Here is a 16,133-nt window from a genome sequence, read left to right as displayed (position 1 = left end):
GTCTTTGCATCTTTCTCTTGGCCACTGGTTAGGATGGTATCCAAGGTTTTCAAACTGAGTAAGGGGGTGGGTGGACATATCTCCCAGGTTGCTTATTCATATACACACCCTGTTCTTCCTACTGAGGGACTATCTTTTTCTCTGGAGACTTGGCCTTCATGTCTTATATTTCTCAACCTTAGACAATTTTTTTTTATATTTTAATTTTTTTCAGTGTTCACAATTACAGAAAACAAAATAAACCCATCTTCCTGTGCTATTATTATGCTATGACACAGTTCTTTGTTAACCCTTTATTTTATTTTACTTTATTTTGGCATTGTAGCTGTTTCTCTAAATGTGATTATCCTTTCCCTTGATGTTCTTTAGTTCTTATGAGTTCAAAGCTAAGGATTAAAGGAGAGATGAGGATGAGACTACGGACTAACGTATCTACTATTCTATTTGGTTGTAGGAATTTGCCCCTTTCCATTGGCATTTCTATGCCCATTGTCACCATCATCTACATCTTGACCAACGTGGCCTATTACACCGTGCTAGACATGAAGGACATCCTGGCCAGTGATGCTGTTGCTGTGGTAAATGATTTTCATTAGCAGAGAAGGCTGAGGGTGTTTGTGGGCTTCTAGGTACAGTGCAGCTCTCAAAAGTCCCAGTAAAGAGACAGTCCTTGAAAGGATACTTGGATACTGGGCTTGCAAGGAGGTACTGTTACCTCTGTAGTAGAAGGGTTGGATTCCAAGTAGTGGGAATCTAGGGACATGCCTGTCCACGCCTTTCATCCCTAATGACTCTTTTCCTTAGACTTTTGCAGACCAGATTTTTGGAATATTCAACTGGACAATTCCAATAGCAGTTGCATTATCCTGCTTTGGTGGCCTCAATGCTTCCATTGTGGCTGCTTCTAGGTATGAATGGTATCTTTTACTGATAAGTATTTTGAAAACTATGGCAGGGGGAGGTAGGACTTATAGGGTCCAGACTTTAGTCACTGTGCTCCCCAAATGACATTCACAACCTCTTTGCTCGTTTCCATCAGTAGCCTCCAGTTCTTACTAATCTCTATATTGAGCTCCATTCCATATTATCTACTCTTTTGGAGGTGATGGCAAAGGGATGGCCCTTTAGCTCATGAACCAGGCTATACCTAGTGTCCCATGTTCCTCAATCTCTCCTGTTTTACTTAAAATAGGCTTTTCTTTGTGGGCTCAAGAGAAGGCCATCTCCCTGATGCTATCTGCATGATTCATGTCCATCGGTTCACCCCAGTGCCTGCGCTACTTTTCAATGTAAGTGATACCAAGGATGAGGCTGAAAGCCAGATTGTGGGGGAAACTTTAGTAACAGTAGTGGCAACTGTCCTAGCTTTCTAAAAAACCTAAAGGAGATTCTAACAGAAAAAAATACTAATGGAACATACTGTGGGCAAGACACCCTGCTAACTGCTGCAGTGGTTCCTAAGAGAGAATCTATCTTCTCTAAGGAATGGTAATCTCCTTTGGTTTAGGATAAGGCATAAAGCACATGGGATTATTTATGATTGTCATGATAGTCAGTGATGTAGTGTTTAGGGAGGAAACTAATGACTTCCAGGGGGGAAAAGGGTGAATGAGGAAAGACTTCTTTGACTAAATGCATTAGGTTACGAGAAACATCATCAGAAAGTTCTGAGGTAAAGCAATGTGAAGTTGGATAGTGGGTGCTGAGCTGGAAATATAGGTTGGAGCCATTATAGGGAGGCCTTTAAGCAAAAGATTAAAAAATTTTAAAAACATGTATTTTTTATTGATTTCAGAGAGGAAAGGAGAGATAGAAAGATCAATGAGAGAGAATCATTGACTGGCTGCCTCCTGCACACCCAACACTGGGGATTGAGCCTGCAACCTGGGCATGTGCCCTGACCGGGAATCGAACCATAACCTCTGGTTCATAGGTTGATGCTCAACCACTGAGCCACACCAGACAGGCTAAGCAGATTTTTGAGGAATTGTTTTGAGCTATACTTTATAGAAAAGGAATGAGGTATTTAAACTCAGGTGCTAAAGAGGGTGGGAACAGAAAAGGACAGATGGGGAGGCTCTGAGGATTTGACAAAGGAGAGGGACTCGGTAAAGGGGAGTGAAAAACACCTCGAACAAAGGCCCTGAGGAGATGATTGTGCTTACAGGGAATCATGGCATTGATCTACTTATGTGTGGAGGACATCTTCCAGCTCATTAACTACTATAGCTTCAGCTACTGGTTCTTTGTGGGGCTCTCAATTGTGGGCCAGCTTTATCTACGCTGGAAGGAGCCTGATCGACCTCGTTCCCTTAAGGTAAGTCACCTCCATCCCACCTCTGCTCCATCTGCCCTGGGGATTCTAAGATGGTTTATTTAGAAACCTTTGCCCTGGACTTGCTGGTGTCAGTGTGTTGAGATGAAGGGAATGGAAAGGCAGCTCAGTGCTCTGATCTTCACAGAGGTGGGGTTATTTTAGCTGTCAATCCTGAGCTAATTTCCAGTTATTTCTTCTGTGCCCTTAGCTCAGCCTTTTCTTCCCCATTGTCTTCTGCTGCTGTACCATCTTCCTGGTGGTTATTCCACTTTACAGCGATACCATCAACTCCCTCATTGGCATTGGCATTGCCCTCTCAGGCTTGCCCTTTTACTTCTTCATCATCAGAGTGCCAGAACAAAAACGACCTCATTGCCTCCGAAGGATTGTGGGTAAGATCTGGATCCTCAGGTTAGCTTGGCTAATGTACTTTTTTTGGCCTTTGCTGAAAATCCTGTTCTAAGTCACCTTTGCCACAGCCCCTTCCTATAGTTAACCCTAAGGCTTAACTGAATTGTCTCCTCAGGCCCAATCCTATTCAGGGCCAGTGGAGCTCAGACCAGTTGACCTCTTCTGAGTTTTGATTCAAACTTCTCTTTGTAGCATCTGCCACATGGTACCTCCAGGTCATATGTATGTCAGTTGCTGCAGAGATGGATTTGGAAGATGAAGAAGAGATGCCCAAGCAACAAAATCCCAAGTCTAAGTAAATAACACCCGGAATCCTGTGATATGAAAAGCAGAACCTCATCTTCTACTGGTTGGAGCCAAGGAAGTTGAAAAGGAATCTTACTTCTTTGGAGGCACCTGTCCAGAAGCCTGGTCTAGGCAGCTTCAACAACCTTTGAACTTGCTTTTTCTGAGATAGACAGTAATTTATTTGTTTTGCTACATATTGTTCCAGATTTTTAAAAAGGGATAATAAAGCAGACTGTGGTGGGAGCATGTCAGGTGTGGGTTTGGTTATTCTAGTAGCACATTCCCATGTGTTAAGATAGTCACTCATCTCTGGGTGTGCCTAACTACACCACTTTTCCTTTAAAAGGGCCAATAATGCTCCAAACTTCCTGTCTCCTTTAGAGAGACATGAAAATGTATGGGTGCTGGACAATAAAAGGGTTATGTTCCTAAGCTTTGAGTGGCTTCATTTTACATGTCTCTGGGGCAGTTCCTATTAGTCTGGCAGGAAAACTAAAAACAATCTAATGCTTGAAAGTATCCGAGTATTTCTTCCCTCTCAAGCCCGCTGTGGTTCTCAACCTTCCTAATGCCGTGACCCTTTAATACAGTTCCTCATGTTGTGGTGACCCCCAACCATAAAATTACTTTCATTGCTACTTCATAACTGTAATTTTGCTAGTTATGAATCATGATGTAAATATCTGATATGCAGGATGTGTTTTCATTGTTTGCGAACCACAGGTTGAGAACCGCTGGATAAAACCAATCACTACCCCTAAGCTGCTGTAGCAAAATGTTAGGGTTGTTAGATTAAAAACGACATCAATTTTCATTCTTCTTAATTACCACTAAGAATTTGAGCCCAGCTGGCATGGCTTAGTGGTTGAGTGTCGACCTATGAATCAGGAGGTCAGTTTGATTCCGGTCAGGGCACATACCCAGGTTGTAGGCTCAATCCCCAATGGGGGGCATGCAGGAGGCAGCCAATCAATGATTCTCTCTCATCATTGATATTTCTATCTTCCTCTCCCTCTCCCTTCCTCTCTGAAATAAAAATGTATTTAAAAAAAAAAAGAATTTGAGCACATCTACTTCTTGAAGGATTTTTATAGGTAATCTTGGGGTAAATAAATGTGGTTATTCTATTTAAATATAATCTCAATTTATCAGGCATATCTCTGTGACTGCAAAGCAAATGTGGCTGGAACAACACATTTATGGGGTGGAGATCTAAACTCTTAACACCAGGTTACTTCACTGAGACACTTCCTAAGAGCACGGGCCAGTAAGAGCAATCACCATCAACCTGCTCTTTAGTTTTTCTGAAGCACACAATCCACCTCCCCACTTAATAAGTACCAGGAAGCAACATATAATACAGAGGTTTACTAATTCTGTAGATGGAAAGATCACTTGGCTCCCGAGTGCTCTTTTATGCTTAGATGTAAGAGTTTACAGTGGAATCCATTTTAAAACAGACAACTCCATGTCCCATAGTTTCTAGGTCTGGGGCAAGGACCCAGCAAAAATCTTGTTCTAAGGCCGAGTCTTTGGAGAAACAGTTAATGTCAGTATGAGCATGGAACAGAATTCAGCCCAGTGTGTCCCGCCAGGGTTGCTTTGACTTTGGTTTGTTGCTGCTGCTGTTAGGGGTGTTGGGAGGGGGATTTTTACCATGCTGCAGCAGAGGGTTGTGGGTAAAGGTCTGTCGTAAGGGACCTAGGGAAAGAAGAGAAGGTTAATGAACAAAAGAAAGGGAGAAACAATGATAGAATTTAGCCTGAAAGGGTTATTTACCCCTGGCTGCTAGTTCCAAGTGATTCTGCATGCGCCGTTCACGCTCTTGTAGCTGATAGTTGAGTTCAGCATTCTTCCAGCCTATATAAAGAGTAAGACAGTTGGATCTCATACCTATTTTTAGACCACTTTTCCCTGGTCCTGATTCAGAGGACAGGCCCTTACCACTTTTGAAGCTCTTTATGAAACCTTCCCGTGGAGGTAATTTGTCAGGGTCGTGCACAACACGTTGGGGGATTTTAAGCATAGTGCGTACACCTGGAATCCGGAGGCAAGACACCTGGACCAGGGAAAACATATTCGAGGAGAACCAATACACGAACACTGCCTAGACGAGAAGGAAGAGAAGGTACTTAGAAGCTGCATCCCTGATCAGCCTGCTGGGAGGTGGCAAGGCTAGGAGGAAGGACTTGAAGCTAGCCCCTAAGTCATTACCTACCGAGGGGAAATGGACAGTTATGGGCAAGACTGCCAGGGGTATCACTCTCATAACATTTCTCATCCAGTGGAGGTCAGAACTCTGCACACCAGTCTCAGCACCTACCTGCCAAAACAACAAACAAACAAACAAAAAAAGCAGAGGAAGAGTAGCAATTTTAGTGACTATGGCTCAAATTTCTTACCCATCAACGCTATTCCTCTAGGGAGTGAAGAATGACTATTCTGTACAACTACGTTACCCCTAATCCCAGTTCACTTTGCAGGCATGGCACTTGGCCAACCTGAACTTACCTCAAGGACACCCCACATTGTAGCAGTGACTACCAGTGGTAATATGTAGGTGGGGTCAGATAGTGTGAGATCCTGGAACCACCACAGGCCACCTGTCTGTAGGCTGGGCACAGGAAGGTTGGCCATTTCTCTCAAGGAAATGAAGAAGGAGATGAAGATTGGTGCCTATTACACAGGGTAAACAGTGTCAGTATCTTTTTAACAAAGAAAATTCTGTTTCTTTGTTATGGGGTGGGGCCACAACATTAGTAACAAAGAAACAATTTCCGGAGGATGAGGCCCAGAAATCAGGATTTTAAAAAGATTTCCAGGTGATTCTAATGTGCAGCCAAGGTTGAGAACCACTGGTCTAGGGCAGTGGTCGGCAAACCCATTAGTCAACAGAGCCAAATATCAACAGTACAACGATTGAAATTTCTTTTGAGAGCCAAATTTTTTAAACTTAAACTATATAGGTAGGTACATTGTTATTAACTTAATTAGGGTACTCCTAAGGCTTAGGAAGAGCCACACTCAAGGGGCCAAAGAGCCGCATGTGGCTCTCGAGCTGCAGTTTGCCGACCACGGGTCTAGGGCATGGGAAACAGGAGGTAATCTAATTGGTTCAGGATAAAATAAGGAAAATATTTTTACTTACCTGAGTCAGAGGTAGAATGAGAGGTTTAAAGAGTTTAATGTCATGCTTTTTCTGATACAATGTCATCTCCGAGGAGGCTCTGTAAACTGTGAAGTGAGGGGAAGTTAGTGGTTGGGCAGATAGTTACATTGGTGGAAGTGGCCATCCTCATCACCTGGCCCATGACGTTTCTAACTGACCCTGACAAGTCACTGGAACCATTAGGCCCAAGAAGTAGATAAAACTTTAGGACCTGCCCAGATGGAGCAACTCCTGACTTAGGTTGTTTCCTTCCCTCCGCAGAATGTCAGGAAAAGTGTAAATGTGGTCCCACGCTCATCCTGCAACTGACTCACACTCAGCATGGTCTCCTGCCAACTTGGCCTCTCTGATTCGAGTGGAAAACTTCTGGATCTCTGGCATGTGGTTGTGGATCTTGGCTGCCTCTCGTTGGCCCTTCACAATGAGAGGAAACACCAGGCAGCGGGCAAGGACTGTACCTACAAAATACACACAAGGATTGGAGTAAAATTAAAGCAGTTCTGCAGCTAGAAGGTTGAAGATTTCTAGGTTCTCACTGAAAGGATCTCTCTTATTCTAGTCTTTCCACACTGTGACTCATACCCAAGGGACCTAAACAAAGGGTAGGGATATGAGTTAGTTTCTTCAAGGCTCATTTCTCTGCTTTGACATCACAAAAGTCTAGCAGTAACTTCTCTACACAAATGATCATGAATCTAGTTTGTTTCCTTGAACAAAAGGCGACAGTAGGTACTTTTCTAGACAAATGGTTTCCAAACTTTTCTATCAATGGAACATCTTCCTCTCTGCTCCCAATTCTTAGTCCCAATATGTGTAACAGATAAAATCAAGCTGTCCTAGGTGAGGGGACAGTCTGGCTATAGGACTGTTAAATTTCTGGACTTGCTGTGCTCAGAGGTACCTTTACAGAACTCTGGGGTTCTCACGAATAAAGTTTAAAAGCTGCTGTCCTAGAAACCTCTGGAGCAGGAGATAATACGGTGGCCTGATGTTTTAAGCTCCTTCCTATTTATTTCTTTAAAAAAAAGTATTTTTCATTGACTTTAGAGAGAGAATGGGAGAGGGAGAGAGATAAAAACATCAATGAGAGAGAAACATCATTAATCGGCTACACCCTGCATACCCCCTACTGGGGATCGAGCCTGCAACCTGGGCATGTGCTCTGACCGGATATTGAACTGGTGACCTCTTGGTTCATGGGTTGACACTCAACCACTGAGCCACCCTGACCAAGCCCTATTTCTTTTTTTACACTTCATATTTCCTGATTATTCCAACAAATATTTACTTATGGCATATATAGATAAACAAGTGGGTTTGGCTAAAAAGAGATGGGGGTTGGGGAGAGATACAGGTTTAGGCTTTACCAACATTGTGATGATAATGTGCTGTGGAAAGAGGGGAGCTAAGGATGGAACCCAGAATACCAGCACTGGAAGTGGGAAGGTGCAGTCAGAAAGTTGGAAGAAAATCAGAAAAGACTGTCACAAAAGCCAAGGAATATATTTCCAAGTCTGAAGTGTCTAACACAGAAAGGTCAACTATAAAAAGAAAAGTGGATTTAGCAATGATGCAACTGGCAGTTAAAATGAAGCGGTATTAGTAAAAGCCAGATTGCTGAGGGTCAAAGAGTGGAAAGAAAGCAGTAAGCCCACTGGATACAGAATACCCTTTTAAATGACAGCTATGAGAAGGAGAAAGACAGCATAGTAGAAGTTAAAGGTGAACTATAGATAAAGGGGCCCTAGCTGGTTTGGCTCTGTGGATTGAGCGTCAGCCTGCGGACTGAAGGGTCCCAGGTTTGATTCCAGTCAAGGGCATGTACCTTGGTTGCAAGCACATCCCCAGTAGGGGGTATGCAGGAGGCAGCTGATCGATGTTTCTAACTCTCTCTCTCTCTCCCTTCCTCTCTGTAAAAAATCAATAAAATATATTAAAAAAAAAAATAAAGATAAAGGGAAAAGATTTTCTTCCAAGAAACACATGGTATGCTTGAGCATGTTTGTATGTTCAGAGTAGGGCAGTAAAAAGGGAGTTAAAGACACAGGGAGATGATCGCTGGAGCAACGTGTAGGAGGATACAGAATCTGAAGCATAGTGTTAGCCTGCAATGTGAGTGTCTTCCCAATTCTGGGGTTTAACTGCTTGACCTGACCTTCTACTCTCTGAACCAGGGCAGCTTCATCACTGTTAACAAGATCCTCTTGCTCTAACCCATGCTCACACTCAAATATCTACACTTCTTGAATTACAGATGATCTAGTGGTATTATAATGCCCTTTAGGAAATATAGGTAGAGTGTAACTAGTATCATGAGCCTTTACCCCACATTTGAATCATGTTTTTTCTGACCCCTAAACTTTTGCACTATTTCCTTGACCCCCTCACAGAACTGCTATTCTTTAAAGTTCTCTCCCTAAGTCCCCATTTTCTCTAGGATCCCTTTCCAGGATGCAGTTCTCTTACACAGAGCAATGGCCCCCCACCAAGGGAGGCCAAGGTCAACATGCATATATTCCAGTAGGTTCTGGATCAATCCCACTGGGGTATGTGACCCCAGCCCAAGTTCAGCGAAGCTCTGTTCTGCAGCAGCTTGGACTACATCTGCAGTCTCTCCAGAAGCCACCTCAGTTACCGCTGTGGGTGAAGGCGTTGCAGGAATGACCGGAGGGGCCTGAACCTGTGCAAAAGGAAACCATGTGTGATATTCAGTAGGTGGGACACAGAAAGTGCGGGTTCCCTTATGATAACCAGTACTGCGTTGTTCTCCTAATTCTACTTGTTTTCCCAGGTTAGCCTACATGTCCACAGAACTCAGCTCTTAAAAAGAACATTTTATTTACCCGCCAAAGTAGGAAAATAACTTCCTTATAGTAAGATTTCATGAAAGTTATTTCTTGCATCAGTGCTTTCCAAACTTCATTCATTTGAGTATCACTGTTATGATTTTGTACGTACTCAAACTATTGTACTCATTAATTTCCCTACAGTGGTTCTCAACCTTCCTAATGCCGTGACCCTTTAATACAGTTCCTCAGGTTGTGGTGACCCCCAATGTCATTGTTACAAATTGAACATAATTAAAGCATAGTGATTAATCACAAAAACAATATGTAATTATATATGTGTTTTCCGATGGTCTTAGGCGACCCCTGTGAAAGGGTCGTTCGACCCCCAAAGGGGTCGCGACCCAGTTTGAGAACCGCTGCTTTAAAACAACTGAGTTAAGATCAAATTATCTTAAAAAAAAAAAAAGACCAAAATATCTACTTGGTTTCATTCTCAAAAATATCAATATCCACACCTGGAAACACATTTCCTATGGCCACCGGCGGCTTGGCACTACCTGGGAAACAGGGCAGGTACAGAATGTCAGTCTCTCTGGCTGTACTCGCAAGCCCTTCCCGGCGGACCTGGAAATACCCCAAGCAGAGATGCTACCATCCCGGGGAGCTGAGTGCGGTGTGGAGAGCACTCTCCTGCACACCCCCCTTCCCGCTAGTCAAAACAAAATAAAAACAGTCAACCAACCGAGGAGCGCCGCTCCTACCATCGCAGGGTCGGAACCGCGCCTTACCTGGGCTTCTGCAAACGAGCTGGCAGAGACACTGAGGCCGCGGGGGCCGGGGGCCGCCAGGAGGACATAGCGGGGGCGCGCGCCGCACCGGCTGGCTGGGAACGGAAGCCCGGCGGCCAGCGGTGGCCGGGGCCGCGGCGAGGGCCGGGCGACGCTGTGGAGCTGCGCGCGGGAAGGAGGAGCAGCACTTTAATCGGGAGCAGAAGTCGCGCACGTTGCCCCCGACCCAGCCCCCAGCCCAGCCCCCCAAGAAGCAGGCAGCCCGCTCCCACAGGTGAGCACTGCACTCTCCGCGACCTGTACCTCACCTGCCCCCGGCCCACCCCGCGGCCCACAGCCCAGGCCGAGGTCCCCTCGGCGGGGGAGGCCTGTTCCCGGGTTCAGGCAACCACACAGGGTCGCTCAGCCGCGGGGGCCAAGAAGGTAACCCTTCTGCGTCCTCGGGGACCCGAGGTCAGGGACTCAGGCCGGCGAGCGGGGCAGCGCTGCTCGTGCCCCAAGAATGCGGGCCCCCGGCTCGGGTCCCAGGGACGGGGCAGCGCAGCGCCCGCGGCTCAGCCCTGGCGCTCCCTTACTTGCCGCTGGGGCCACAGCAGGCGGAGCAGCTCCCGGCGCCCGAGCAGCAACACCCCCGCCATCTTGACGGGAAGAGGTCTTCCGTTCGCACCTGCGCACTCGGAGCCGCAGCCCCGCGCGCCGGGGCCCTTTTGGAAACGGGCGGAAGGAGCCCGGCGGCCATGTTGGAAGCGGGCGAGAAGGGCCCAGGGCCGCAGCGACACCACCGCGCGGGGAGGGTGTTCTGGAGGGTGAAGAGCCACCTGAGTGGCCGGGAACTGAGGAGTTTCCTCTATCTCCAAATCCTTGATTCTCCTGCGACGTGTTGAGCTAAAAAGTAGCCTCAGGACAGCCTTGGCTGTGTCTGGTGTGGATTTTTTTTCGTGCCCCGGGGTGTTCGATTCTTATTCCTAGATAATATCGTAGTAGCGGATCCAGTGAAACTTCCGCTGGCGTCTGGCAGAAATGGAAGGAAGGCAGCTTCTAGGAAAAAATTACGTCTCAGATAAAAAACAGAGTTTTAAGCTCTGACGGGTTTGGCTCAGTGGACAGAGCGTCGGCCTGCGGACTGAAGGGTCCCAGGTTCGGTTCCGGTCAAGGGCATGTACCTGGGTTGCGGGCACATCCCCAGTGGGGCCTGTGCAGGAGGCAGCTGAAGCTGATCGATGTTGCTAACTCTCTACCCCTCTCCCTTCCTCTCTGTAAAAAAAAAATCAATAAAAAATACATATTTAAAACACACACACACACACACACACCAAACAAATGAAAAAAACAAAACAGAGTTTGAAGAGGAGACTCCATCTTTCCCTTCTCCCCTCCTTGGTGGGGCTGTGTGAGGAGCACCGAGGGGACAAGCCTGAGGTGCAAAGCTAGCATGCAGATGGCTGGGTGGGAAGATAGAGAACCTCTGGACACTTGGTGAAGTCACTGAGCCGCTGCATCGAGCTTGGAACCACCCAGCCCTAGACTCTGTTGTGTAAGATAATTAAAGCCTTTACTGTCTGGATTCTAAGTCTCTGTTGCTTGGGTGTTTTGCTTCTCGAAGTGAATAACTTTTCTTAAAGATATATGAGTTGCAGTTCCTTCTCTCCAAATAAAAAATAGTACAGCTCAGAAAGGCGAAAGTTGATTATATTGGAAACCCTGAAAAGTCTACTGCAAAGTGCTTCTTGAATGACAAAGCATAGCTTAGGAAAGATAGAATGGCTTGAAAGTATTTCAATCACTGCTTTTTGGGGATCGTTATGAATATACCTGACAGAAATGGTAAAAATTGGAGGCAAAGAAGTAGAATATAGATTTAGTAATAATTAGGAGTATGACCGGTTAATCACATATGTTGGATACTATTGTAAGCAAGCTTTTGTTGTTGTTGTTACTTTAAAGAATCAATACAGCCCTAACCGGTTTGGCTCGGTGGATGGAGCGTTGGCCTGCGGACTGAAGGGTCCCAGGTTTGATTCCGGTCAAGGGCATGTACCTTGGTTGCAGGCACATCCCCAGTGGGGGGTGTGCAGGAGGCAGCTGATCCATGTTTCTCTCTGACCGATGTTTCTAACTCTCTATCCCTCTCCCTTCCTCTCTGTAAAAAAATCAATAAAATATGTATTTTTAAAAAAGATTCAATACAGTTGCCCTGGCTGGTTTGACTCAGTGGATAGAGCATTGGCCTGTGGACTGAAGGGTTCCAGGTTCTATTCCAGTCAAGAGCACATGCCTGGGTTGTGGGCTCAATCCCCAGTATGGGGTGTGCAGGAGGCAAGCCAATCAATGATTCTCTCTCATCATTGATGTTTCTATCTCTCTCTCTCTCTCCCTTCCTCTCTGAAATCAATTAAAAATATATATTATATATAAAAGAATCAATACAGTTAGAACTGATGACAAATACACAGCTAAGGGCACTTGGGGAAAAATAAAACTATCCTGTGGTAGAGAGTTCCTTTGATGGCCCCCAATAGACCACATCTCCCATTATTTGCACCCTTGTACAGCCTTGTACAGCTACTATAGAAAATAGTACAGAAGGCCCTTAAAAAACTAGAAGTAGAACTACCATATGATCCAGCAATTTCACGTATGGGGATATGGAATTTCCTTTCCGTAAAGGAAAGCACTGTGTTGATGAGATATCTGCACCCCCATATTCTTAGTAGCACTATCTACAATAGCTAAGATGTGGAAAAAACCTAAGTATTCATTCATGGATGAATAAAGAAAAGTTTAATTAATAATAAAAATGTATCAAACTCATAGAAAAAGAGATCAAATTGTGGTTATCACAGGTAGGGGGGAACTGGATGAAGGTTGTCAAAAGGTACAAATTTCCAGTTATAAATACTGGGGTTGTAATGTACACTGTGATGACTATTGCTAACACTGCTGTATGGTATATTTGAAAGCTGTTAAGAGAGTAAATCCTAAGAGTTCTCATCACAAAAATAAATTATTGCTTTTGGTATCTATGTGAGATGATGGACATTAACTAAACCTATTGTGATAATCATTTCACAATGTATATGTCAAGTCATTATGCTGTACACCTTAAACTTATAGAGTGCTATATGTCAATTTGTATACTAGTAGATATAGATGTGAATACAACTAACTCCATCTCAGTGTCCTGGATTTCTTTCATGCTGTGACCTTTGACCAACTTCACTGCCTTTAGCAAGCATATCAAAGTCTTCTAGTTGATGATTATCTGTGTTCCAAAAAATGTAGCAATGAATATATATATATATATATATATATATATATATATATATATTTTAGTAATGTCTGGGATGGCATGACAATGGAGATAAGTATTAAACTGATATATTGGTGATAAATATTCACTTATCACAAGACCACCAAGAGGCATGGCACCTAGCCAGTACTGCATTCTTTGTTCCATTGTTTTGTCAATAATTTGTACCTGAGCCTGGCTGGTGTTGCTCAATGATTAAGCATTGACCTATGAACCAGGAGGTCACGGTTCGATTCCAGGTTTTGGGCATGTGCCCAGGGGAGGCATGCAGAAGGCAGCCAACCGATGATTCTCTTTCATCATTGATGTTTCTAACTCTCTCTCCCTCTCCTTTCCTCTCTCTAAAAGCAATAAAAACATATTTTTTAAAAAAGAATTGACATATTTAAAATGCTGACTTTTACAATCTGTGAATATGGTGGAACCCTCCATTTGGAAAAAAAAAATTGGTACCTGAGTTATACTATGAAAAAGTACTGTGCTCAGCTGGTGTTGCTCACTGTTTAATCGTCGAACAATGAAACAGGAGGTCACGGGTTTGATTCCCAGTCAGAGCACATGCCTGGGTTGCAAGCTCGATCTCCAGTAGGGGTGTGCAGGAGGCAGCTGATCAATGATTCTCTCTCATCATTGATGTTTCTATCTCTCTTTCTGAAATAAAAAAAAAAATTTTTTTAAAAGTTCTATAACAGAGGGTCTGGGTGAAAAAGTGAAGGGATTAAGCAAATAAAAAGCCTCATAGACACAGACAAACAGTATGGTGATTACCAGAGGGAAAGGGGAGCTGGGGGGAGCTAGAAGAGGGAAGGGGGGTGATAAATGGTGATGGAAGGCGACTTGACTTGGGCTGGTGAACATACAATACAATACACAGATGATGTACAATTATACACCTGAAACCTATAAAATGTTATTAACCAATGCCACCCCAATAAATTCAGTAAAAACTTAAAAAAAACATTGTAGCCCTAACCGGTTTGGCTCAGTGGATAGAGCGTTGGCCTGAGGACTGAAGGGTCCCAGGTTTGATTCCGGTCAAGGGCATGTACCTTTGTTGCAGGCATATTCCCAGTAGGAGGTGTGCAGGAGGCAGCTGATTGATGTTTCTCTCTCATCGATGTTTCTAGCTCTCTATCCCAATAAAATATATTTTTTAAAAAACCCCAAAAACAAAACATTGTGACAGCATTTTTCAAGTGGCAGATTATGGAATAGTTGCAGATTTATTCAAGGTAGTTCCTGAAATGATGGAGCTATTAAAGAAAAAATGAGTCATGATCATGTCTTAAGAAGACAAATTATGAGAGTATTCCTCTGAAATCATAGATACTCATGGCTATTATAACAATCATCGGAAAGCTGCATTTCATAACTTGAAGAGAAATTCTAACAGATGCCAGAATGCTTTTTTATGGGGGCTATGATGTTTTTTTTAAACAGTGGTTTCAAACAGTTATTTTTGAAATTTTCTAATCCTGTAATAAAATATAATAAAGTCTTCCACAGCTTTAAAAAACAAACAAAAAATAAATAAAAAGGTATTATAACAGGTGTCTGTTAGCAGAAGATAATTTACACAGAACTTCTGAGTCATCTGTCCACTCCCACCTACAGCTCTGTAAGTAAATTACCTTTAATACATTGTTTTATTCTATGGGGTTGCCTGTATTGTTCTTCTCTCTGACGATACCATCTTATTATGGTGGCCATTGCACCTTTGCCCTACCACTGGGCACAATTATGCTTCAACACTGAAGAAAAGTTTTCAATATGTGCACGCGTGCCTGTGCACACACACATTGTCACAATGTGAGGTAGGTGATGGCTCTGTTAAGTAATCTTATTGTAGTAATTATTTTGCAATATACGTATATGTAAAGGGTGGGTCAAAAGTAGGTTTATAATAATAAAAGAATACATTTTTGCTTATTCACAACTGTAAACCTATTTTTCCCCAACCTGTATATAAAAATATTACATTGTATAGCTTAAACTTATTAATTATATATGCCAATTATATCTCAATAAAGTTTTGGGGAAAGCTCTGAGGAATAGACAAAAAACTCTACTAAAACTAATATGTAAATTTAGCTGGGTTGTAGGATACAAGGTCAATAAACAAAAATCAACTGCATTTCTAAACACTAAAAATGAACAATTTGAAAATTAATAAAACCATTTACAAGAGCATCAAAAACAAGAAACATTTAATAGTAAATTTGACAAAATATATGTGAAACTTGTACACCGAATGTTATAGAACATTACTGATAAAATATGTAAAAGGCCTAATTAAATGGAGAGATACACCATGCTCATAGGTTGCAAGACTCAGTATTGTTCAGATGTTAATTCTTCTAAAAATTATTTACAGCAAGTTCAATAAAAATCATGGCATTTTAATAGAAATTGACAAGTAATTAATACATTTACATGAAAAGTGTAAAACACCTAGAATAGACAAAATGTTTTTGAAAAAGAACAAAGTTGGAGGACTTACAGTATCTGATTTCAAAGTTTACTATAAAGCATCAATAATCAAGACAGTGTGGTACTGGCATAAGAATAGACATTTGGCCCTAGCTGGTTTGACTCAATAGAGTGTCAACCTGGGGATTGAAGGGTCCGGGGTTCGATTCCAGTCAAGGGCACATGCCTAGGTTATGGGGTCGATCCCCAGTAGGGGGCTTGCAGGAGGCAGCCTATCAATGATTCTCTCTCATCATTGATGTTTCTATATCTCTCTCCCTCTCCCTTCCTCTTTGAAATGTCTATTCTTATGCCAGTGTGTTACTGGCATAAGAATAGACATTTGGATCAAAGGAACAGAATAGTTTCCAGAAATAAATCCACACATAAAATCAAATTTATTTTATTTTCTTTTTTAATTAAATCTTTATTGTTCAGATTATTACAATTGTTCCTCTTTTTTCCCCCCATAGCTCCCCTCCACCCGATTCCCCACCCTCTCCACCCTGACCCCCCCCCCCCCCCACACACACACTGTCCTCATCCACAGGTGCACGATTTTTGTCCAGTCTCTTCCCGCATCCACCACACC

The 16,133-nt window shown here is 43.3% G+C and overlaps 2 protein-coding genes across 3 annotated transcripts in view; one reads left to right on the top strand and one right to left on the bottom strand.

Moving 5' to 3' along the window:
• The window catches only part of SLC7A7 (solute carrier family 7 member 7), a 29,278-nt gene extending 25,830 nt beyond the window's left edge, over positions 1-3,448 (top strand). For both annotated transcript variants that reach the window (XM_070426303.1, XM_070426295.1), the window contains exons 5-10: positions 455-578; positions 805-908; positions 1,193-1,289; positions 2,168-2,317; positions 2,526-2,709; positions 2,921-3,448. In XM_070426303.1, coding sequence (XP_070282404.1) covers positions 455-578; positions 805-908; positions 1,193-1,289; positions 2,168-2,317; positions 2,526-2,709; positions 2,921-3,027 — 766 coding nt within the window. In that variant the 3' untranslated portion in view covers positions 3,028-3,448. The remainder of the gene's footprint in view (positions 1-454; positions 579-804; positions 909-1,192; positions 1,290-2,167; positions 2,318-2,525; positions 2,710-2,920) is intronic.
• Positions 3,449-4,369: 921 nt separating this feature from the next.
• On the bottom strand, positions 4,370-10,416 carry OXA1L (OXA1L mitochondrial inner membrane protein). The gene is made up of 10 exons (XM_070426313.1): positions 10,338-10,416; positions 9,763-9,924; positions 8,652-8,865; positions 6,500-6,643; positions 6,165-6,250; positions 5,528-5,692; positions 5,235-5,339; positions 4,961-5,123; positions 4,796-4,876; positions 4,370-4,717 (listed from the first exon to the last, which is right to left on the bottom strand). The coding sequence occupies exons 1-10, from the start codon at positions 10,398-10,400 to the stop codon at positions 4,590-4,592; spliced, it is 1,311 nt and encodes a 436-aa protein (XP_070282414.1). The 5' UTR covers positions 10,401-10,416; the 3' UTR covers positions 4,370-4,589.
• Between the last annotated feature and the right edge of the window lie 5,717 nt (positions 10,417-16,133).

Source organism: Myotis yumanensis, unplaced genomic scaffold, assembly GCF_028538775.1.
Source record: "Myotis yumanensis isolate MYYU_CA2020_CCGP unplaced genomic scaffold, mMyoYum1.0.hap1 SCAF_1, whole genome shotgun sequence".
Classification (NCBI taxonomy): domain Eukaryota; kingdom Metazoa; phylum Chordata; class Mammalia; order Chiroptera; family Vespertilionidae; genus Myotis; species Myotis yumanensis.
This window is presented reverse-complemented; position numbering and strand designations above follow the sequence as displayed.